This window comes from Danio rerio, chromosome 18 (assembly GCF_049306965.1).
Source record: "Danio rerio strain Tuebingen ecotype United States chromosome 18, GRCz12tu, whole genome shotgun sequence".
In the NCBI taxonomy this organism is placed as follows: Eukaryota; Metazoa; Chordata; class Actinopteri; order Cypriniformes; family Danionidae; genus Danio; species Danio rerio.
Window position 1 is genome coordinate 2719798 of NC_133193.1, and position 23511 is coordinate 2743308.

General features: G+C 36.5%; 1 protein-coding gene and 1 long non-coding RNA gene across 4 annotated transcripts; one reads left to right on the forward strand and one right to left on the reverse strand.

Annotated features, from left to right (window-relative positions):
- Window positions 1-436: 436 nt before the first annotated feature.
- gpib (glucose-6-phosphate isomerase b) lies at window positions 437-22895 on the forward strand. Of its 2 annotated transcripts, NM_144764.2 has the most exon segments (19): window positions 437-658; window positions 1965-2055; window positions 2138-2206; window positions 3673-3792; window positions 3896-3979; window positions 6365-6511; window positions 6594-6665; window positions 6749-6793; window positions 8236-8289; window positions 10204-10264; window positions 10340-10383; window positions 13030-13182; window positions 15562-15691; window positions 17573-17649; window positions 19852-19980; window positions 21833-21908; window positions 22012-22078; window positions 22539-22765; window positions 22833-22895. In NM_144764.2, coding segments are annotated over 18 exon segments (1662 nt in total). In that variant the 5' UTR covers window positions 437-539; the 3' UTR covers window positions 22663-22765; window positions 22833-22895.
- On the reverse strand, window positions 9617-20172 carry LOC141378789 (uncharacterized). Of its 2 annotated transcripts, none has more exons than XR_012394146.1 (3): window positions 20009-20172; window positions 12103-13219; window positions 9617-12037 (listed from the first exon to the last, which is right to left on the reverse strand). It is a non-coding gene; the product is annotated as an uncharacterized lncRNA (long non-coding RNA). The 2 variants fall into 2 exon arrangements; XR_012394145.1 differs by having other exon boundaries at window positions 10198-10330; window positions 13001-13219.
- Window positions 22896-23511: the final 616 nt, after the last annotated feature.

Sequence of the window (23511 nt, forward strand, 5' to 3'; positions counted from 1 at the left end):
TATAATAGTTATAATATAATAAATATAATATAATAATTATAAAATAATAATTACAATATAATATAATATGATATGATATATGATATGATATAATATATGAAGTTATATATTCTGAAGTTATGTAATATAAAATAATATAATAATAAAATATATTGCATTATAAAAATATATTAAAGCATTTTTTTTACATAAGTTGAAACATTAAAATGGGCACTTTTATTGATTTAATTGAACCTAATAAATAGCTGAGGCTCGAACCAGCGACCTTCTTGCTTGTGTTTACAATGTTGTACCATTGTATATGTATATTCTTTTTTAATGTAAACTTTTTAAAAGCTTTGCCAATACATTTGTTTCATTTGTCATGAGAGAGAGAGAGAGAGAGGGAGAGAGAGAGAGAGAGAGAGAGAGAGAGAGAGAGTTCAGCTGCCTTCTTCGCCCTTCATAAAGCCGATCTGTGACTGTGACATTTGGGCTCAGTTCAGCCGGAGGTTTTCCACAGTCACACACAAACACACACGCGCTCTACACTCGTCACAATGGGACTGACAAGCGACCCGAACTTCCAGAATCTGGAGAAATGGTACAAATCCAACGCCGCCAATCTCAACATGAGGCAGATGTTCGAGGAGGATAAAACCCGATTCCAAAAGTTCAGGTAGGCTTTTATGCATGTATCTAGACTACTGTTATATTACAATTAGTTAATGACGAATTCGTTTTATATCTTTCTATAACATCACATTTAAAATCAAGTCCTCCAGAGTTCATACGATAAATATAGTGGGCGGGTCTTTTTTCCGTTCTGCTAATCATCGTTAAGCCCCGCCCACGCTCGCTATAAAAGAGCTCGGCGTTGTAAAATTACAATAATAATTTAAGTACATTTAAAGTGTCGATTTTAATATATCAAATAACTTAAAACCGTAAAAATTTGTATTATTATTAAATTGTTCATTTATATATGATTATATTAAATTGCTATCATTATATTATTTATTATGACATTATTATATTATATTATATTATATTATATTATATTATATTATATTATATTATATAGGATAAATAAAGAAGTGATTAAGTAAGGTCTGATTCAATGCAATTAAATTCTTCATTTTATATATATAGAAATTATATATTTAATCCATATCATATAATAAAATATAATATAATATGATAGAATATTTATTATGACACATTATATATATATATATATATATATATATATATATATATATATATATATATATATATATATATATATATATATATATATATATATATATATATAATATGAGGTCCAATTAAATGCAATTAAACTGTCTATTTTAATGTTTCAAATAATAAATGATATAATATAATATAATATAATATGTTTATTATGATACATTACATTAAATGAGGTCCAATTAAATGCAACTAAAATCTCCATTTTCATGTTTTAAATAACTTTTGTCAAAATAAAATGTCAAAATGCAGGTGAAATAATTATCATTTAGCATAATACTAATGTAAAAATCACACAACATATCTCTGCCTTCTCTGGTTATTGAAAAATATAATAAGAAGAAGTGATTATTTAACATTTTGTTCTATATCAAATTATTAAAAACCTCTTACTGACAAATGGGCAAAGCCTATTTTGAATAATAAGGCAATATATGTACTGTAGAGAACATTGCAGGTGACAATAAATACATTTTTGGCTTAACTGTGATCCTCATGTAGAATCTTTTAATATGTTATGAAATTATAAATGTTTTAAATACACTGAAAGATATATCTATATATTTATATATTATATATATAAAAAAAATAAAAAAAAATATATATATATATATATATATATATTTTTTTTTTTTAAATAAGGCATGATTATCCATCCAGGCAACAGATTTTGCATTGTGATTTTAGCTTTAAAGTATTTTATTGTCATCTGAAAAATCATCTATTTTCTACAGCCTAACATTAAAAACAGACGAAGGAGATATTTTGCTGGATTACTCCAAAAACCTCATCAATGAAGAAGTTATGAAGATGCTCGTGGAGCTGGTACAGTTCAACTTAATGATCCTCACACTCCAAACCATGCTCTGAATGAAACTATTATCATTAATTATTCATTTTCTCTCAGGCAAAGTCTCGAGGCGTGGAGGCGTCCAGAGACAAGATGTTTTCAGGAGAAAAGATTAATTTCACTGAGGTACTTCACGTGTTTGTGTGTCTGGATTTAAATCAATGCAAAATTTCAGTTTTTATAGTCTGAAATGAGTTGAGATCTGTTTGGACATGCGTTATATACTATGCATGCTACATATAAAGTATGGATATTATTTTAGGGCTAAGCAATATGACAAAAATAAAAACTAATTTTTTATAAATATATGTATAATATATTTTTATTAAAAATTATAAACAGTACATATTAGTTTTTACTCAATATCTAGATTTTTACTTTTTCTTAGATATTAATGTTGAGCTTAAAGTGCGATTTAAAGGCTAAACTAGGTTAAATTAACTAGGCAAGTCATTGGACTACAGTGTTTTGTTCTGTAGCTAAATACAGTATTGAACACGTCACCATTTTGCCAGAAAGCATATTTCTAATGGTGCTGTTGACTTGAAATTTTCCCTGAATGTTGGTAACAACCAAGGAAATCCACATATGCAAAGAAAACTAACTAGTTTACAAATAAAGTTATGTGTAATAAAATTAAATGACACAGGGGAAAAGTATTGAAGGCATAAAGAAAGGAAGGTGTACTTTGGCAGTGGAAGCCCAAACATTTTTGGAGACATATCCTGTGCTCTGATGGAGCTAAGATTGAACTGTTTGGCCATAATGAGCAGTGCTACATTTGGAGGACAAAGGGGAAAGCTTACAAGTCTAGGAACACCATCCCAACTGTGAAGTTTGGGGGCGGCAGCATCATGTTGGGGGGCTGTTTTGCTGCAGGAGGGACTGGTCCACTTCACAGCATAGAACATCATGAAGAAAGAAGATTATGGAGAAATACTGAAGCAACATCTCAAGACATCAGCCAGGACATTACAACTTGGCCACAAATGGCTCTTCCAAACAGACCATGACCCTAAGCATACTGCCAAATTAGTTCAAATGTGCTTTAAGGACAACAGAGTGAATGTTTTGGAGTGGCCATCACAAAGCCCTGATCTCAATCCTATAGAAAATGTGTGGGCAGAGTTGAAAAAGCTTGTGAGAGCAAGACAGCCTACAAATCTGACTCAGTTACACCAATTCTGTCAGGAGGAATGGGCCAAAATTCCTGCAAACTATTGTGAGAAGCTTGTGGAAGGAGACACAAAACATTTAACTTAAGTTCTACAGTTTAAAAGCAAAGCTAAAAAAATACCAAGGAAATGTGTGTAAAATTTTGACTGTCTAAAAATGAATAAAAAATTCTCAAAAAAATATTTCTCTCATTATTCTGGCATTAAGCAAATGTAAATCATTTAGGTAATCCTAACGGACCTAAAATAGTAAACGTTTAGTATGATTTACCATCAGACATTTTTTTTTAATGATTATGTTCCTTTTTTTAGAGTGTATGTACACTTCTGGTTTAAACTGTGTGTAAATATTTTTAAAAGAATGAAAATGAACAATGTAAAGGCTCATAATGCAGTGTTGAACTGTAAATGCTGCAGGGTCGTGCTGTTCTCCATGTGGCTCTGAGGAACCGCTCAAACACTCCTATACATGTGGACGGGAAAGACGTGATGCCGGAGGTCAACAAGGTTCTGGAGAAGATGAAAGGATTCTGTCATGTGAGTCAGATTTCAGTGGTGCAGAAACACAAAGATCAGATGTGGAGAGGTTTAACTGCTGTATAAATCTACTGTGTAAGTCATGTTTTTCTTCCCATATCAGAAAGTCCGCAGTGGCGAGTGGAAGGGATTCACTGGGAAATCCATCACGGATGTGGTTAATGTGGGCATTGGTGGATCTGATCTGGTTTGTCAAATCAAATTTCTATATCCTGCATGATCTTATTCTTCTTCTTCTGCGCTCTTGCTCACGACCAGGAATTTTCAGACACATTTAGAGGCATTAAATAACAACAGTATGCCATATCTTCAGACATTTAGTATGTTCATTAAAAAAATGAAATACCAATGTTTTAACTAGTTGTTTTAACATAATTTTCATTAACAATATTCTGCAGAGTTCTCATTTGATGAATCACGTTTGTACTCTAAATCCCTGTTTCTCAACCACACACCTGGAGGACACTGGCTCTGCACATTTTCCATGTCTTCCTAACCAAACACACCTAATTCAGATCATCAGCTCATTAGCACAGACTAAATGACCTGTAATGGATGTAACAGACAAAGGAGACTTCCACAACATGCAGTGTTGGTGGTTCTCCAGAAATGTGGTTGAGAAACACGGCTCTAAATGACGATATTTGAATATAAAATTAGAGGGAATAAATGTTATCAGAACTTAAGAATAAAACTATTGACATTTAACTCATTCACTCATTTTCTTTTCAGCTTAGTCCCTTTATTAAACAGGGGTCGCCACAGTGGAATGAACCTCCAACTTATCCAGCATATGTTTTACGCAGTGGATTCCCTTACAGCTGCAACCCATCTCTGGGAAACATCTATACACACTCATACGACATTTTATTCAATCCATACCAAAAAAATCAAGTAAATCCAAATCAAGATTTTTACAATTGAAATAAAAGAAGTTCATTTATTTTCTTTTCGGCTTAGTACCCTTATTAATCTGGGGGCGCCACAGTGGAATGAACCGCCAACTTATCAGCGGATGCCCTTCCAGCTACAACCCATCACTGGGAAACACCATACACACTCATACACTCTGGACAAATTAACTTACCCACTGGGGAGAACATGCAAACTCCACACAGTAAGTCCAGCTGACCCAGCCGAGGCTCGAACCAGCAACTTCTTGCTGTGAGATGATCATGCTACCCACTGTGCCACGGTCTAGCCCAAATAAAAAAATACTTTTATCATAAACATTTTAGCATTTAAGAAAATAAAACAATTGAATCTATACAAACATGTACTTAAAAAAATGTCTAAACAATGTATATTCTGTACCCCAAGGGTTTGAATAAATTTGGGCTTGATTGTATAGTATACAGCTGGAAAAACAAGTATTGAACACGCCCCCTTTTTGGTCAGAAAGTATATTTCTAAAGGTGCCGTTGACTTGAAATTTTCTACGGATGCTGATAACAACCAAAGAAATGCATATATGCAAAGAAAACAAAACTAATTAGTTTACAAATGAAGTTATGCATAGTAAAATGAAATGACACAAGGAAAAAGTATTGAACACATTAAGAAAGGAGGGCGTAAAAAGTCAGTGAACGGCCAGACAGCAGCTGAAATCTCTCAGCAGTTCTTCAGCAACCCTCTGTCCTTCATCATCGTGAATTAATATTCACTGCTTCAGTCCAGCGGAATAAACTGTCAACTATCCTGGCATATGTTTTATGCAGCGGATACCCTTCCAGCCTCAACCCAGTACTGGGAAACACCCATACACTCTCACATTCACACATACACTCATACATTTAAGCCAATTCTTGTTAACCCAATTCACCTATAGCGCATGTGTTTGGGCTGTATAGGGGAAACCAGAGCACCCGGAGGAAACATAACACGGGGAGAACATACAAACTCCACACAGAAAGGCCAGCCGGGACTCGAACCAGCGACCTTCTTACTGTGAGGCGACAGTGCTAACCACTGAGGCACCGTGCCGCCCTGCACATGTTTAATTTACTTAATAATGTTAAGGTTTACTCACACTTTTTTATAGTATAAAGTCAACAAATTGCTTTTCACAGTGAGGAGCAGCACTCCTAGAGTAGTGGTTCCCAAAGTGGGGGTCGAGACCCCCTGGCAAGGGGTCATGGGGTCGCTTGGTGATTTCCAAAACTCAAATTAATTTTATTAAACTTTTTAAATTACCATCTATTTTTATTCATAACCCACAGAAGATAATTGTGTTACAGAAACAACAACATACGAATAAAAATCAGCCATCAACCTTAAATTTTTATATTAAAATGTAATTAAATTAATAAACAACTATTTAAAACATTACATGGTTAATAGACTGTTGCATTTTGTGTTGTCAGTATGTTCATGGTTATGTATGCCAATAGTTTTGTCTGCAAGGTTTACATATTTACAGTATGACCACTATGAAAAATGGGGGTCACGAGTCACTGACATTGTTATTTTGGGGGTCGCGGGCTGAAAAGTTTGGGAACCCCTGTCCTAGAGCACAGAAATAGCTCTCTCTCTCTCAAGACATTTTTGTCAAGGGTGTTTGTGTGTGTTTCAGGGTCCGCTAATGGTGACCGAGGCTCTGAAGCCGTACTCTAAAGGCGGCCCGCGGGTCTGGTTTGTGTCAAACATTGACGGGACACACATCGCTAAAACTCTGGCTGAACTCAACGCTGAGACCACACTCTTCATCATCGCATCCAAGGTCTCCAGACACCCTACACTTCACAATACGATCATGTGTAACGCAGTTAACCAATAGTGTGTGTTGTGTTTGTCTCCTTTAGACATTCACCACTCAGGAAACCATCACAAATGCTGAATCTGCCAAAGAGTGGTTTCTGCAGGCCGCTAAAGACGTAAGCCGCATCTCCTGAGGTCATTACACACCAGCTTCATACATTTATTATTATTATTAATATTATTTCTGTTTTTCTCACAGGCATCAGCAGTAGCCAAGCATTTTGTGGCGCTCTCTACAAATGGAGTAAGTTCATTCTCATTCAGATTTGCACTACTGTGAAAAATGCACACTCACTGGCCACTTTATTAGGTACACTTGTCCAACTGCTCGTTAACACAAATTTGTAATCAGCCAATCACATGGAAGCAGCTCAATGCATTTAGGCATGTAGACACGGTCAAGACGATCTGCTGCAGGTCAAAGTGAGCATCAGAATGGGGAAGAAAGGGGATTTAAGTGACTTTTAATGTCGCATAGTTGTTGGTTCCAGACGGGCTGCTCTGAGTATTTCAGAAACTGCTGATCTACTGGGATTTTCACGCACAACCATCTCTAGGGTTTACAGAGAATGGTCCGACAAAGAGGAAATATCCAGTGAGTGGCAGTTCTGTGGGCGCAAATGCCTTGTTATTAGCAGGATAAAGCACCATGTCAAACCGCGAATCATCTCAGACAGAACATGACAAAGAGTTCACTGTACTCAAATGGCCTCCACAGTCACCAGATCTCAATCCAATAGAGAAGCTTTGGGATGTGGTGGAATGGGAGATTCGCACCATGAATGTGCAGCTGACAAATCTGCAGCGACTGCGTGATGCTATCATGGCAATATGGAGCAAAATCTGTGAAAGACGGCGCTCACTGAGCAGTATAGAGTCCCCGTCACTATAATGGGGCATTAAGACCCACACAGACCGCAGGTTGGGCGCCCCCTGGTGGCCTCACTAACACCACTGGTCTCCCATCCAGGTACTAACTGGGTGTAGCCATGCTTAGCTTCAGTGAGCGACCATGTGAGAGTTGCAGAGAGCTAGCTGCCGGCAACCTTGACTTTTCCAAACCGCAGTAAACCTTGAAACCGGATATTGTCCTATGCCTAGAATATAGTGGACTTCCCTATGCACTGAAAAAATATATCCATGTATTAGCAGTTTTCCGTATTTCGTGATTCATTTTGTGATTATTTTTTAATTTTTCCCCATTTATTCATGTTTAGAATTGCATTATGGGATTTTCATCTTTTTTACAACAACTTTTAACCTTGAACAGTTGAAAAGAAGTAACTTTCATGAACATTTTTAATATTTCGCAGTGCTTTATTGTCTGTCTTGGTTACGCTATAAAAGCTTGTAATAAACTGACAGCACATTTTCTGTTATTTTACAGACTTGTTTCTCTAAATATTATTATTTCTTATACATTCTATTATTATTATTATATATTATAATTATGTTATATATTATTATTATATTAAAAAGTCACTTTGTTAAACTGTAGAGTTGAATTTTCAACATCAAAAGTCGACAGAGCAGAGATCAACATCCCATAATGCAATTCACAAAACAGAAATAAACAGAAAACACACTTGAACTGCTCATTAACAGATATGTTTTACAGTGTACATGTTTTAATATGTTTTAGTTTATTTAAAAAAGTGACCAGCTTTACTCCTGTGTGTGTTTCAGCCCAAAGTGAAGGACTTCGGCATCGACCCGGAGAACATGTTTGAGTTCTGGGACGTGAGTGTGTGCCTATGCTATTTTTACAGAGCGTTTGCCTTGTGAAGTGTGTGTGTGTGTACATAGCAGCTGCTGTAACCAGAGTCTCTGCACTCAATCCCCACACCAGCGCTTATTACTGATCTTGACCTTATCCAGCCGCAGGTCACCGCTAAAGGCCGACAGGCTACTTTTACTCGCATTGTTGATATTTAAAGGGCAAGGTTCCTACTATGCCCAGTTATGTCCTCTATAGGATGCATTAGTGTTCATTTGGATGGCAAATTTTGAATTAGTTTTAGTCTTTAAAGTGCTTTTCACACCTGTAGATCGATTGTTTTGTTCTAAAACAGGGATTAATAGTTACTATGAATATCAGAACTACTATTACTACTACTAATGATGATGATGATAATGAAGTTCAAAGGAAGGAAAAATAACTGAGTTGCGCCTAAATAAAAAAAAAATATATATTTATTTATGACAACTTGCTTTTGTAAATGTTATTATTATTAGCAGTATTATTAATTAGATGCATATTTATATTTGTTTTAATAAAAAACAAGTTTAGATTTGTCCACTTGTGGGGTTTTGGACCATATGGGGCAAAGCATGTATGTTTGGATATAATAGTTGCGCCTAAATAAAAATAAATCAACACTTATAACTGAAATCCTAAACCCCTAATCTTTCTAACCAAATAGAAATGTGAAACAGAAACACAACAGCTTTCGGTGTATACAGTACGTCGTAAATAAACTCCTTTTACTAAAGCTAAAAATACACAAAAGGTGCACACTACATGGTTGAAAACTTGAAGGTGCAAAATAAAAATGAATATAATGGGTTTTCGCAACCCGGGCTCATTTTGGAAACGTAGCCCAGCGGACGTTTCTGCAGACCGCAATTTACGTCCCGGGAGGTACGTATTCAAGCGGTTTTTGTTTTCGCGGATCCGCGAGAGGCCGCTGTGCATGCTTTTTTGCGTCTCGGGCGCCTCTCGGGAGTGCGCGCCGTTCGCGCCCGCGCCGTTCTCGCGCGAAAAGCCGCCGGATTGGCCGACTCGGCCGCCCTCCTCTTCCTCCTCCTCCTCCTCCTCCTCCTTCCCTAAACCCGAGCGACGGTTCGCAAAAGCCGTCCTGAAAAAAAAAAAAAAAAGCAAAAGCCCCCGTCTTCGATTTCGACCGCGTTTTCAGATCCCGCCGTGTTCTCGCCCTTATTTTTCGGATTCCGTTTTTCGTCTTACCTGATTTCCGGAACCGCTGTTCCCCAGACTCGATCCCGGTCGTCGTCCCCGCAGCCTGCTCCTGCTCCTCCTCCAGGGCCTCTGCTCCACCGACGCAACGCTGTGAGCTAAGCGGACAAACTGGTTGCATCGGGAAAGCCCTCCACTCGGAGGCGAGCCGTCGGCCGGCGAGCGCAAAGAGGAGGGGCGGAGCCGCGCCACACCACCCCGCAGCGTTCGCTCGAAAAAAACTAAATGCGGCCTTACGTACCTCCGGCCACGTAAATCGTGGCCTCCAGAAGCGTCCGCGGGGATACGTTTCCAGAATGAGCTTGGGTTGGGTTTTCTATATAGCTATAATTATTATTAGTGACACCGGTGGCCATTCAGTGAACTGCAGTCAGTTTAAACCACGTCTAGGGCTGTAAATTGTACATCTTGTCACAATATGATTTCAATACTCTTAGCCTGCGATTAGGTATTTGTTTAAACCCCCCCAAAATTTTTATTTGCTTTGATTCACTATTGATACAGCAATATTATGTGATAACATAATATGCATTTGACTTCTGTCCTAACTGTTTGGAGAGTGCTGCAGCCGTCGAAATCAAAAAACTGACTAAATGCATCAATTAGTGAAAACTCTGGAAGTCACACTTTTGTCAGTTCAATAAAAGTCACGGAGAATTAACCTCTTAACTTACTTGCAGTGGGTCGGTGGACGATACTCCCTATGGTCTGCCATTGGACTGTCCATTGCACTTCACATCGGTGAGCGTGAACAGCCATGAACAGCCAATCAGTCTGAGCGAATCGTAATCATCTGTCCAATCCCTTCTGTTGCAGGATATGAGAACTTTGAGAAGCTGTTGTCTGGAGCTCATTGGATGGTGAGTTTTACTACTGACCAGGGTTTGACCCTCATCATCAATGTCAAATAATGTCAAAAATACTGTATAACTAGTGAAATGCTATTGCAATTTATATTAACAGCTGCCTATGTGAATATGTTTTCATTTTTAATTTATTCCTGTGATGAAATCTGAATTTTTAACATCATTACTACAGTCTTCAGTAATCATTCAGAAATCAGTAATATGATGATTTCATGATTAAGAAACATTTATGATAATTATAAGAGTTAAAACTAGTGCTGTGTTTGCCAAATCTGTTAAATTACATGATTTTTTTAATGAATAAAAAGACAGATTTTATTAAGAAGCACAACATATCGGTGGCCATATTGATATCGGCCGATAAATGCTACTTTTAATATTATCGTTATCGGTCCAGTGAAAAAAATCATACCGATATCGTTAAGCCAGTTATGTATTGCTTCCACTGGTTGAGGCACTTCACATGCTTTCTGGCTGACACTGTTTTATTATTTTACTGATATTTTGATTTTGGATATTGTTCATTGCGTTGGTCGATATATCTTTACATTTTTAATTTATTCTTTTGTCAGGCAATAGATTTTATTGATATAAAAGGAAGTTAATAGAGTTCAGAGATCAGTTCAAACTCTTCCAAAGTTAAGCTTTTAAAATAAAATAAATTTTTCTCTGTATGTGTTCACCTTTAGTTTTTGCAACCAAGCAGAAAACTGAGAAAATGTCATATTTATCAGCTAATATATTGGCAATTGGCCTCCAAATCTAAAGTTATTGGCATTGGTTGAAAAATTCATAATGCCTAATTATACACTACCTCACAAAAGTCTTGTCGTCAGTCCCAGTTGTAAGAGCAACAAATAATAGCTCGACTTCTAGTTGATCATTTAGAGAAGTGTCAGAAGGTGGATTTCTCTGCTGAATCATCTGTTGATCTGCATCCCAATCATCACAAATAATGCAGAAGACCTACTGGAACCAGCATAGAGCCAAGATTCTCATTGAAATCAGTCAATTTTGGTGAAGGAAATATCATGGTTTGGGGTTACAGTCATTCAGTATGGGGGCGTGTGAGAGATCTGCAGAGTGGATGATCAACATCAACAGCCTTAAGTATCAAGACATTTGTGCTGCCCATTACATTACAAACCACAGGAGAGGGACAATTCTCCAGCAGGATAGCGCTCCTTCTCATACTTCAGCCTCCACATCAAAGCTCCTGAAAGCAAAGATGGTCAATATGCTCCAGGATTGGCCAGCCCAGTCACCAGACATGAACATTATTGAGCATGAAGTAAAAGACAATGAAGATGAACACAAATAGTCTTGATGAACTCTGGGAGTCCTGCTGAACGCTTTCTTTGCCATTCCAGATGACTTTATTAATCAGTGATTTGAGTCATGTCAGAGATGTATGGATGCAGTCCTCCAAGCTCATGATGGAGTCAGACACAATATTCATTCTGTCTCCACTGCAGCAGGACTTTATATTCTATACTGGACATTATTTCTGTTCAGTGATGAGACTTTAGTCTAAGCAGAGTCAGACCTTACTGTCCTAATCAAATCATTAATAATCAAGGCATGATCATGTTTTATTGTGCTCAAATGAGTGTAATCTAGAGGCCTTTGCCTTTCATATGAGCCAGTTCTGATACCAAATGATCATATAGAAGTCAAGTTATTATTTGTTGTTCTAAAACCTGGATAGGCCACAAGACTCTTGTAAGGTAGTGTACATACAGTGCCCAAAATGGTCTAAATGTTTTGTTGAATTGCCATTCATCACAATACCCATAAGAAAATAAACTGTCTACAAAAGTCATTACTATTGTCATTTATTGGTATTGGTCAAAAATTCAACATCAGTGCATCCATAAATGTTTCAAGAGTTCACACTTAGCTGATGATTGATTATAAAGCTTGTTTGGCATGCTGTCTCGGGAGAGAGCCCTGAGCTCAAAAGATCCTCGAGCCCGGGGCTCCCTCCCATTTGCAAGGCAAAGTGGAGTTTGAGCTCAGGTAGATCTGGAGAACTGCCCTGCTGTAGTAGCTGATGAACAGATAGTGATCGCTCTTAAGTACTTACTCTTAACTACTTACTTGGAGCATGTCTATGGTGCTGATTTGAGTTAGTCAATTAACTTAAGTTGCATGTTTTTGGATGGTGGGAGGAAACCCGGGGAACCCGGGGGGAAACCCACGTGGGCACGGGGAGAATGTGTAAACTCCGCACAGAAATGTCGGCTGGCTTGGTAAGGACTAGAACCAGTGACGTTCTTGCTGTGAGGCAACAGTGCTAACCACTAGGCCACCGTGCCACCCATCTAGGAAACGAGGAGGAGTAGGGGTGGAAGGGGGGATTCTTCAAAATGAAGATGGCTGTTATATGGAGCTGAGGGTATTTATAGTGGCTTAGGAATTGTCTGATTGGTAAATCATCAACTGAATAATGGAGGACCGGCTGCAAGCAATCATAAGCACGTGATCCTCTCCAAATTAGTTTATAAATAAACCGCACTTCTTTTAATAAAGAGTCACTCTTTACTGTTCTTTTTTTATCAATTTATGCTCCATGCTGAATAAAAGCATTCATTTCTTTCAAAAAGCGTACCTTAACTCCTGTATATGCATCTTTTTCAGGACACTCATTTCCGCACGGCTCCTGTAGATCAGAACGCACCCATGCTGCTCGCCCTTTTGGGAATCTGGTACATCAACTTCTTCCAGGCGGAGACTCACTGTCTGCTGCCGTACGATCAGTACATGCACCGCTTCGCTGCTTATTTTCAACAGGTGCCAACTGTCTCCAACACTCACAACACTGTACTGCCTACACACAACAACAATGGAGGATTGTGCAAATGAAAACACAACATTACTGCAATATATTATCTTTCAGTTTTTGAGTTTATACCAGTTTTGCCAGATTGGAAATGTCAAAGTATCGTACCAGAACCTCAAAATTATCGTATTTGGAGGAAAATTATCGTACACGAGTCAAACTGAGAGTATACAACTATTATCTAGACACATAGCGTTTTGACACAACATGCAAATTACCACAATACGTAAAAAAAAACTAGGTACCTTAGTGGGAAGGTTCAAACTCCACCTCAGAGTTGCTGTCATTGAATGTTGCATGTTGCCAGATGTTGAGGGATTTATTTTCTGACGTGTGCATGCTTTGTTTTGATGAGACTAACTTTGTTAAAAACATGTTCACAAGACGCATTTGAATGGGGAAAAACGAGGACATCAAGAGAAAACTCCCGTCTTTCTCACCTTCCTTTACAGCACGAATTGTTTTAACATTATTGCTTAAAAGATCGACTTCAAACTGAAAACTACTGACCTAACCACGGGCACGCGCAGCAGGAGCATTAACTCGTGAGAGGGAGCCATTCTCCACGTTGATTGGCTGAGAAGAGAAGAGAACTCCACCTACTCCTCACAGACAGCACAGAAAAGATGCAGCTAGATCAATAAGTAAAGAAGCCCGAACATTACAATGAAGTTACTTTTAAATGCCATAAAATTCTGAAATTATCGTACATTATAGGATTTTTCTCATTATTGATCGTACATCGTACAGAGGTCGAAATTATCGTACAAATAAGATAATTATCGTACGTCTGGCAACACTGGTTTATACAACTGTAGTTGAATAGTAATTCTTATAAAATTGTGCTTACTAATTCTAACAATACTATTAAACAACACTATAAAGTGTTTCATCTAGTAAGATTGTGCTCATTTCACAATTTTAAACTAGCAAATTAACAAGAAATGCAATTGTTTATTAACTATTAAAATTAAATAAAATTAATCAAATAAAATATATTTAGGACTCCAAATGAAAGAAAAAAAAAACAATCAGAATTGCAACATGCAATCTTAGGGTCCTTTCACACCTACACTTTTGTTTCGGAACATGTCTCGATTGCCCAGTTAGCGCGGTTCGATTGGCATATGTGAACAGGGCAATCGCGCTCTGTTCCGCGCCAAAGTAATCGCTCCGAGATCGCTTGAATGAGGTGGTCTCGGCTCGATTGAAACGAACCCTGGAGCGGTTTGATTGCAGTGAGAAAGCGATCCGATCCGAGCGCGGTTATATCACAGTGTTTTATGGATATGTAATAGGCTTACGGCTATATGAAGAGAGAATTATGAGTAGGGCGGGAAGTTTCGCGAGTCTCCGGATGCCCGCAAACGAGTGATGATCTCCCGGTAATCTCGCATCTCCCTCCCGGTCCTCAAATAGGCATCGTCGCACACACACACACACACACACACACAATCATACACTATGGACAGTTTAGTTCATCAATTCCCCTATAGTGCATGTGTTTGGACTTGTGGGGGAAACCGGAGCACCCGGAGGAAACCCACGCTAACATAGAGAGAACATGCAAACTCCACACAGAAATGCCAACTGACCCAGCCGGGACTCAAACCAGTGATCTTCTTGCTGTGAGACAACAGCGCTAACCACTGAGCCACCGTGCCACCCATAACGTTAAAATCGCAAGATTTAAGTACAAATTCCAAAGGAAAACACATCAGAATGGCTCAGTTGAAAGTCTGAAACTCACAATTTGAAATAAAAATTAAATAAAATCTGAATTTAGAGTTGTAAAATTACAGCTGAGTTGTACAACTGAATTGATATATATTTGAATATCTCCAGAAAAGGGCGTCAAAGTGGCGCAGTGGGCACAATCACCTCACAGCAAGAAGGTTGCTGGTTCAAGCCTCGGCTGGGTCAGTTGTCATTTCTGTGTGGAGTTTGCATGTTCTCCCCGTGTTGGCGTGGTCCTCCAGGTGCTCCGGTTTCCCCCACAGTCCAAACACATGCCTATAGGGGAATTAAGTAAGCTAAAATTGGGCGTAGTGTATGTGTGAATAACAGTGAGTGGATGTTTCCCAGTACTGGGTTGCGGCTGGAAGGGCATCCGCTGCATAAAACATATGCTGGATAAGTTGGCGGTTCATTCCGCTGTGGCGACCCCAGATTAATAAAGGGACTAAGCCGAAAAGAAAATGAATGATTTAGCTTGAAGCAAGCTTCCATGACAAGCACACGTACACAACACCACACAAAGCTGACCTGCATCTCATAATAATAGTGAAAACATCAAGATCACAAAAAAATAATGCTGTAAATTTTCACAGGGTGACATGGAGTCCAATGGAAAGTACATCACGACTAAAGGCACGCGGGTGAACTATCACACTGGACCCATCGTATGGGGAGAACCAGGAACTAACGGACAGCACGCTTTCTACCAGCTCATCCACCAGGGTGAACAGCACTCGCTTATATTATCTGTGTTTTTTCCTTTTCAAATATTTCCCAAATAATGTTTAACAGAACAAGGACATTTTCACAGTATGTCTGATAATATTTTTTCTTGTGGAGAAAGTCTTATTTGTTTTATTTCGACTAGAATAAAACCAGTTTTTCATTTTTTTAAAAACATTTTAAGGTCAATGTCAATAGCCCCCTTAAGCAATATTATCTTTCGATTGTATACAGCAGTGCTTCCCAAAGTGAGGATCGCGAGACAATGAAGAGGTAGTCATTGGGTGATTTCTAAAAATATCATAGATGTTAATAAACAATTTTAATTACCATATTTCATCCATAACCTGCAGAAGATGAAAAAAGTATTTAATAGTGGCATAAAATTCAATTCTTTTTCCATTGGATTGCGACCCCTGGGGTATTACGCTAGATAAATGACACAGCAATAGTGTTAGTTGTAGTAGATTGATCTTACAGCAAATGTTAAACTTTGACACCTCTACGGTGCTCACATACAGTTGAAGTCAGAATTATTTACCCCCCTTTCAATTTATTTTCTTTTTTAAGTATTTCCCAAATGATGTTTAACAGATTCAGGAAATTTTCACAGTATGTCTGATAATATTTTTTCTTCTGGAGAAAGTCTTATTTGTTTTATTTTGGCTAGAATAAAAGCAGTTTTTAATTATTTAAAAGCCATTTTAAGGTCAATATTATTAGCCCCTTGAAGCTATATTTTTTCGATAGTCTACAGAATAAAACCATCGTTATACAATAACTTGCCTAATTACCCTAACCTGCCTAGTTACCCTCATTAACCTAGTTAAGCCTTTAAATGTCACTTTAGGCTGTATGGAAGTGTCTTGAAGAATATCCACTCAAATATTATTTACTGTCATCATGACAAAGATAAATAAATCAGTTATTAGAGATGAGTTATTAAAACTATTATGATTAGAAATGTACTAAAGAAATTTTGCCCTCCATTAAACAGAAATTGGGGAAAAAATAAATATGGGGGGGGGGGGGGGGGGGGGGGGCGAATAATTCTGACTTCAACTGTACATTAAAAATACAGGCCACAACTGAACATAGAGGACGATCTCCAAGTGGCAGTCTTCAAAATTAAACCAAGAATAGTCTTGTGCTATAAACATTATGTCCACCATTTTTATTAAGAGAGGTTAATATTAAATTTTACAAATGAATAATGACTATAAAAAGTTTAATTGTTAAACTGTTGCACTTTTTTGTGTTGTCAATATGCTCGTGTATATAGTTCCTGCTGGTGTGTGTGTGTGCGCACTGTTATCTACAATGTTTGTTTATTACCACCTCAGAGGATAGTGAGGGTCGCTCTTTATTGTTATTTTGGGTCTCGAGCTGAAAAGTTTGGGAACCCCTGGTCTACAGAACAAATCATTGTTATACATTAACTTGCCTAATTACCCTAACTTCAACCTAATTAAGCCTTTAAATGTCACTTTAAGCTGAATACTAGTATCCTGAAGAATATCTAGTCTAATATTATTTACTGTCATCATGGCAAAGAGAAAATAAATCAGTTATTAGAGATGAGTTATTAAAACTATTATGTTTACAAATGTGTTGAAAAAATCTTGTTTCCGTTAGACAGAAATTGGGGAACAAAAACATACAGGAGGGCTAATAATTCTGACAGTATATATACAGTGCTCAGCATATATGAGAGCACCCCTCACAGATCTCGCTTTTAAATTAATATTTTCTAGGATGCTAAAACGTGTGGATAAGCTTATATGATATATCGGTAATTTGATCTCTTATCTGATTTTTCTGCAGCAATATCCACACTTTTCAGCAATGCATGTTTTGTCTGACCCTTCTGTCTCTCCACAGGGACTCGAATGGTTCCTGCTGACTTCCTCATTCCTGCCCAAACTCAACATCCAATCAGAAACAGCCTTCACCACAAGGTACTGAGTGTTGCCCAGTCCTAACAGCTGATTTTTCCCTGCAGGTTAATGCTTTTAAATGCTTGTATTGAAATATCTTGAAGGGGACCTATTATTCCCCTTTTTACAAGATGTTAAATGCATCTCTGATGTCCCAGGAGAGTGTGTGTGAAGTTTAAACATGAAAAAACACACAAATAATGTTTATAACTCTTTGAATCTGACTCTTTTAGGCTTTGATCCTAATTGTGGTGTTTTGGTGCCTGTCACTTTAAATTAAAAAGAGATTGTGCTTTTTTGAAAAGAGGGCGGAGCTACAAATGCCTATGTGTTAGCATAGTGGCAGATTCAAAAACAAGACTACGGTCATATGCTAATGAGGGCGAGATAGTCACTAGTAGGCGGGGCTTAACCCCTCTGATGACATACAAAGGGAGAATGTATAATCAACTGTGATTAAAAAAACATAAAATTATTACATTTGTACCATTAGAGGCTGCTTATATTCACACGTTGCTGACACACAATTGGGTTTAAACCTTTTATAACAGTGTTTTCTGCAGTATAGGTCCCCTTTGACCATTTTATTTTTAATAATAAAACTTATTTATACGAGTTATGATATACTGTTAAAAATAACATCGTTGCTAACCATTTTTAAGTTTAATTAAATTAATCTTTTAGTCAAATTAAGTCAGTTGAACATAATTTAAGTTCAATTTTACATTTAATAATTATTCTTAAATTACTATAAATAATAATTAATATAAATTTAAATAATCATTTGATTAATTATTAAAGTATTATGACCAATAAATACTAATACTTCAATAATGAATCATTATTATTAATGTAATAATTAAAGTATTAATAATTCTTGAATTATTAATTCTCGAACTGATAATAGTTATTGTTAATAATACTTTAATCATTATTAATAACTTAATTATTAATAATTATTAATTTACATTCACTTTTTTATACACGTAAATCACAATCATCAATACAATTATCGCAACACATGCTTTACTGTGTGGTTCAAAAACACTATAATATTTACTCTAAATTACTATAATATTTAAAACATGGATAACTGTGGTGTATTGTTGTGGTAAACTACAGCAAAGAGCATAGAACCAACAAGAGGCGACACTCTTGTGCGATTTAGTAAACAGCCACTAGATGGCGCGGCGGCCATTTGGGAATGAAAACTCCAACAGAACAACAGCATATTATAAGTCTTTAAAATAAACTATTAAAAGTGCTGATGATTGTCATCGTAAGTGCAGTATTGTCATCTTTCTGACTGTATCTCAGATTTTTAAATAAATAAATAAAAAACAAAGCAGCTGCTTGCCATTGCGACAGCAATAAAATCCAATAGACGGCCTATCACTTTCACTCCAAAATGGTGGAATTCAGAGCTGTTGCTGGGCGCTGCTGTTGCAATGAAACGTTCTATTAAGTGTCGCCTCATGGTCATTCTAAGCTCTTTGACTACAGTCAAACTCCAGTATTGGGTCAATTGTGTATATTACTATACTTTTTTGCGTTACCATAGTAACTACATTTACGACAACACATCAAGTGCTTAACTACATGGTTCACACTATAATATGTACTCTAATAATTTACAAAAGAATTTTAAACATGGGAAACTGGTGTATTGTTGTGGTAAACTACAGTGTTGGGTCATTTGTGTATGTTACTATAGTTTTTGTGTTACGATAGTAACTATATATCTATCACAACACATCAAGTGCTTTACTATGTTGTTTAAAAACACTATAATATTTACTCTAAATTAATATAGTATTTTAAACATGGGAAACTGTGGTGCACGGTTGTGGTAAACTACAGTAAAACTAAAGTGTTTGGTCATTTGTGTTTATTACTATAGTTTTAGCGTTACCATGGCAACTATATATCTACCACACCACATCAAGTGCTTAACTATGTGGTTCAAAAACAATATATTTACTCTAAATACTATAGTATTTTAAACATGGGAAACTGTGGCGTATTGTTGTGGGAAAGTTATTATAAGCATAATTATCCTGCAGTTATATAGTATACAGGTGATGTCTATGTGTACATGTTTAATGAAGTGTATTTGTGTATGTGTTGTCACGAAGTCCTCGAAGGTTGGCATCATCTCTTTTCCTATTTTTTTAAAGTGAAGCTGCTTTAAACCTATATAAAATTGCGTTATTTGACTCGTAGATTCTGTTGGCGAATTTTCTGGCTCAAACTGAGGCGCTGATGAAGGGGAAAACAACAGAAGAGGCGAAGAAAGAGCTGGAGGCGGGAGGACTGAGCGGAGACAACCTGGAGAAAATACTACCGCACAAAGTGAGGAGAAAACCGAGACTATACTGACCTCTGCAGGGCACACTACATCCGCAACACTCCTTCAGCATGTTTAATGTACACCGTGTGTGGATTTTGGAACACGTTTGCCGAAATAACATATCATTATCAACAATATTTTCGTCGTGAAAGAGGACGCGCGCCATTTATATCAAGTATATTTGCGAGACTTCCGGTGTCGCTCGTTTACGGTTATTTCAGGTAAAGTCTGCGGATACTCACTCGCATGATTTTTGTGACACTGTATACCAATAATTGATATTTTTACATTACTGTGAGGGTTGGGGTAGGAGTAGACCTTAATAAAATTTAAAAGAATGGGTAATTTAATAAATAATATAACAAATTCTAGTTAACTTAGGGCGACATATGTATTTCTTCAAGCAGCAACCGTATAACCGACGATCTACAGATAATCACAACATCAATATAGCATAATTTTTGTGACACTGTACAACAATTGATACTTTTACATTGCGTTAGTAGGGGTAAACGTTAATAAAATACAATGAATGGGTCATTTAATAAATAATATAAATAAATTTAGTTAACTTCTGGCTACAACTGTATCCCTTCTAAGTTCTACCAATAATCGCAAAACCGACTAAGTCTAGAAGGGATACAGCGTGGATAATCACATCAATAACATAATTTTTGTGACACTGCACAACAATAATTTATATTTTTACATTACTGCGAAGGCTAGGTTTAGGAGTAGACATTGATGAAATACAGTTTAAGGGCAATTTAATAAATAATATAAATAATTCTAAACCGACTGTTTTGTGCAGCTGAAATAAGGATGTTGCTAGAAGGAATACATCAGCTTGATTAAAATAATGTTAATTTAGTTTCCACATAACAAATACTAAAGTCAATTATCGTAAATACTAGTGTTTTTGAAGAACATTAAAATCCTTAAAATAATCTGTTGTGGTAATTTTATAGTTGTGTTTTACAAAACCACAGTTTACTGTAATAAAAACTAAAGTGTACTATAGCATTTATTACAGTTTATCAGTTCACTTTGGTCGTTTTAAATGTGCAAATCACATGCGCCAACATATTTAGGTTACTAGAACAATGTAAAATATGATTGTTTGGAGGATTTATGAATACATGAATGATGAATTTAATTTCAGATATGAAAAACTTAATAGGCATTTCATTTATCACAAAGAAAACAGTAGGCATGACTATATATAGTTGAAATCAGGATTATTAGCGCCTCTGTTTATTTTTTCCTCAATTTCTGTTTAACAAAGAGCAGATTGTTTCAGCACATTTCTAATCATAATAGTTTTAATAACTCATCTCTAATAACTGATTTATTTTATCTTTGTCATGATGACAATAAATAATATTTGACTGGATATTCTTCAAGACACTTCTATACAGCTTAAAGTGACATTTAAAGGCTTAACTAGGGTAATTAGGTTAACTAGGCAGGTTATAATTAGGCAAGTTATTGTATAAGGATGGTTTGCGCTGTAGACTATCGAAAAAAATAGCTTAAAGGGGCTAATAATAATGTCTTTAAAATGGTTTTTAAAAAATTAAAAACTGCTTTTATTCTAGCTGAAATAAAAGAAATAAGACTTTCTCCAGAAGAAAAAATATTATCAGACACACTGTGAAAATTTCCTTGCTTTGTTAAACATCATTTGGGAAATACTTAAAAAAGAAGAAGAAAATCAATGGGGGGCAAATAATTCTGACTTCAGCTGTATATATAATATTAGAAATGACATATTAGTATTACTCAATATTCTGCACAGTAAATTGATACCTCTTTGCTGTTACCTCATCCTCATCATCATATGTTTCTGTGCAGGTTTTCCAGGGAAATAAGCCAACAAACTCCATCGTCTTCAAGAAGCTGTCTCCGTTCACTCTGGGTGTGCTGATCGGTGTGTTTATAGCTGTTTTCAATCTTCTATATTCTCATACTGTTTGGTAAATATTAGTAATATTATACACATGTTCTTGACCTCTGACCTCTCTCAACATCAGCCATGTATGAACACAAGATCTTCATTCAGGGCGTCATGTGGGAAATCAACAGCTTTGATCAGTGGGGGTGAGTTTCTGAATCTGGATTATAAATAAACAGCTAAAATTATTGTTTTGAATTGCATTATGGGATGTTGATCTCTGCTTTGTCCACTTTTGATGTTGAAAATTCAACTCTACTGTTGAACAAAGTGACTTTTATTGACATTTTAATAGTTTGAAGTAATCTAATGTAAAATAAATAATAATATATAGAGAAATAAGTCTGTAAAATAACCGCAATTTATCACAAGGTGTTTGTAGTGTAATATAAACTCCAACCAGAACAATATATCACTGCAAACTATTACAAATGATCGTAAATGTCACTTTTACAAACTTTTCAAGGTTAAAAGTTGTTGTAAGAAAGATCAAGCTTCCATAATGCAATTCAAAAGCAGAAATAAACGGGCGGAAATAAAAAGTGAATCACAAAACTGCTAATTTAGGGATATTTTCACAGATGATCTTCTCTGTCTCTGTCTCAGGGTTGAGCTGGGTAAACAGCTGGCGAAAAAGATCGAGCCGGAGCTCCAGGATTCAGCTCAGGTCAGCTCTCATGATTCCTCCACCAACGGCCTCATCAACTTCCTCAAAAACAACTTCGCTTGAAGAAGACGCACCCTTCTCAGAATCCCCCGCAGCCTGAAACATGAGGGTTGCACAAAACGACAAATTATATATATATATATATATATATATATATATATATATATATATATATATATATATATATATATATACATATATATATATATTTATATAATTATTATTATTTTAATTTTTTTAGGGCTGGGCATCAATTAATCACAATTAATTTCACTCAAAATAAAAGTTTGTTTTGACATATGTGTCAGTATTATATATAGTACTATGTGTATGTGATAGAAACAAAACTATACAAAACCATTTTGTTACATAGACATCTCTGATGAATCATCTGTTGATCTGCATCAATCATCACAAATACTGCAGAAGACCTTCTGGAACCCACGTGGAGTCAAGATTCTCATAGAAATCAGTCAAGTTTGGTGAAGGAGAAATCATGGTTTGGGGTTACATTCATTATGGAGGTGTGCGAGAGATCTGCAAAGTGGATGATCAACATCAACAGTCTGAGGTATCAAGACATTTGTGCTGCCCATTACATTACAAACCACAGGAGAGGGACAATTCTCCAGCAGGATAGCGCTCCTTCTCATACTTCAGCCTCCACATCAAAGCTCCTGAAAGCAAAGAAGGTCAAGCTGCTCCAGGATTGGCCAGCCCAGTCACCAGACATGAACATTATTGAGCATGTCTGGGGTAAGATGAAGGAGGAGACGTTGAAGATGAACACAAAGACCCTTGATGAACTCTGGGAGTCCTGCAGGAACGCTTTCTTTGCCATTCCAGATGACTTTATTAATCAGTGATTTGAGTCATTGCAGAGATGTATGGATGCAGTCCTCCAAGCTCATG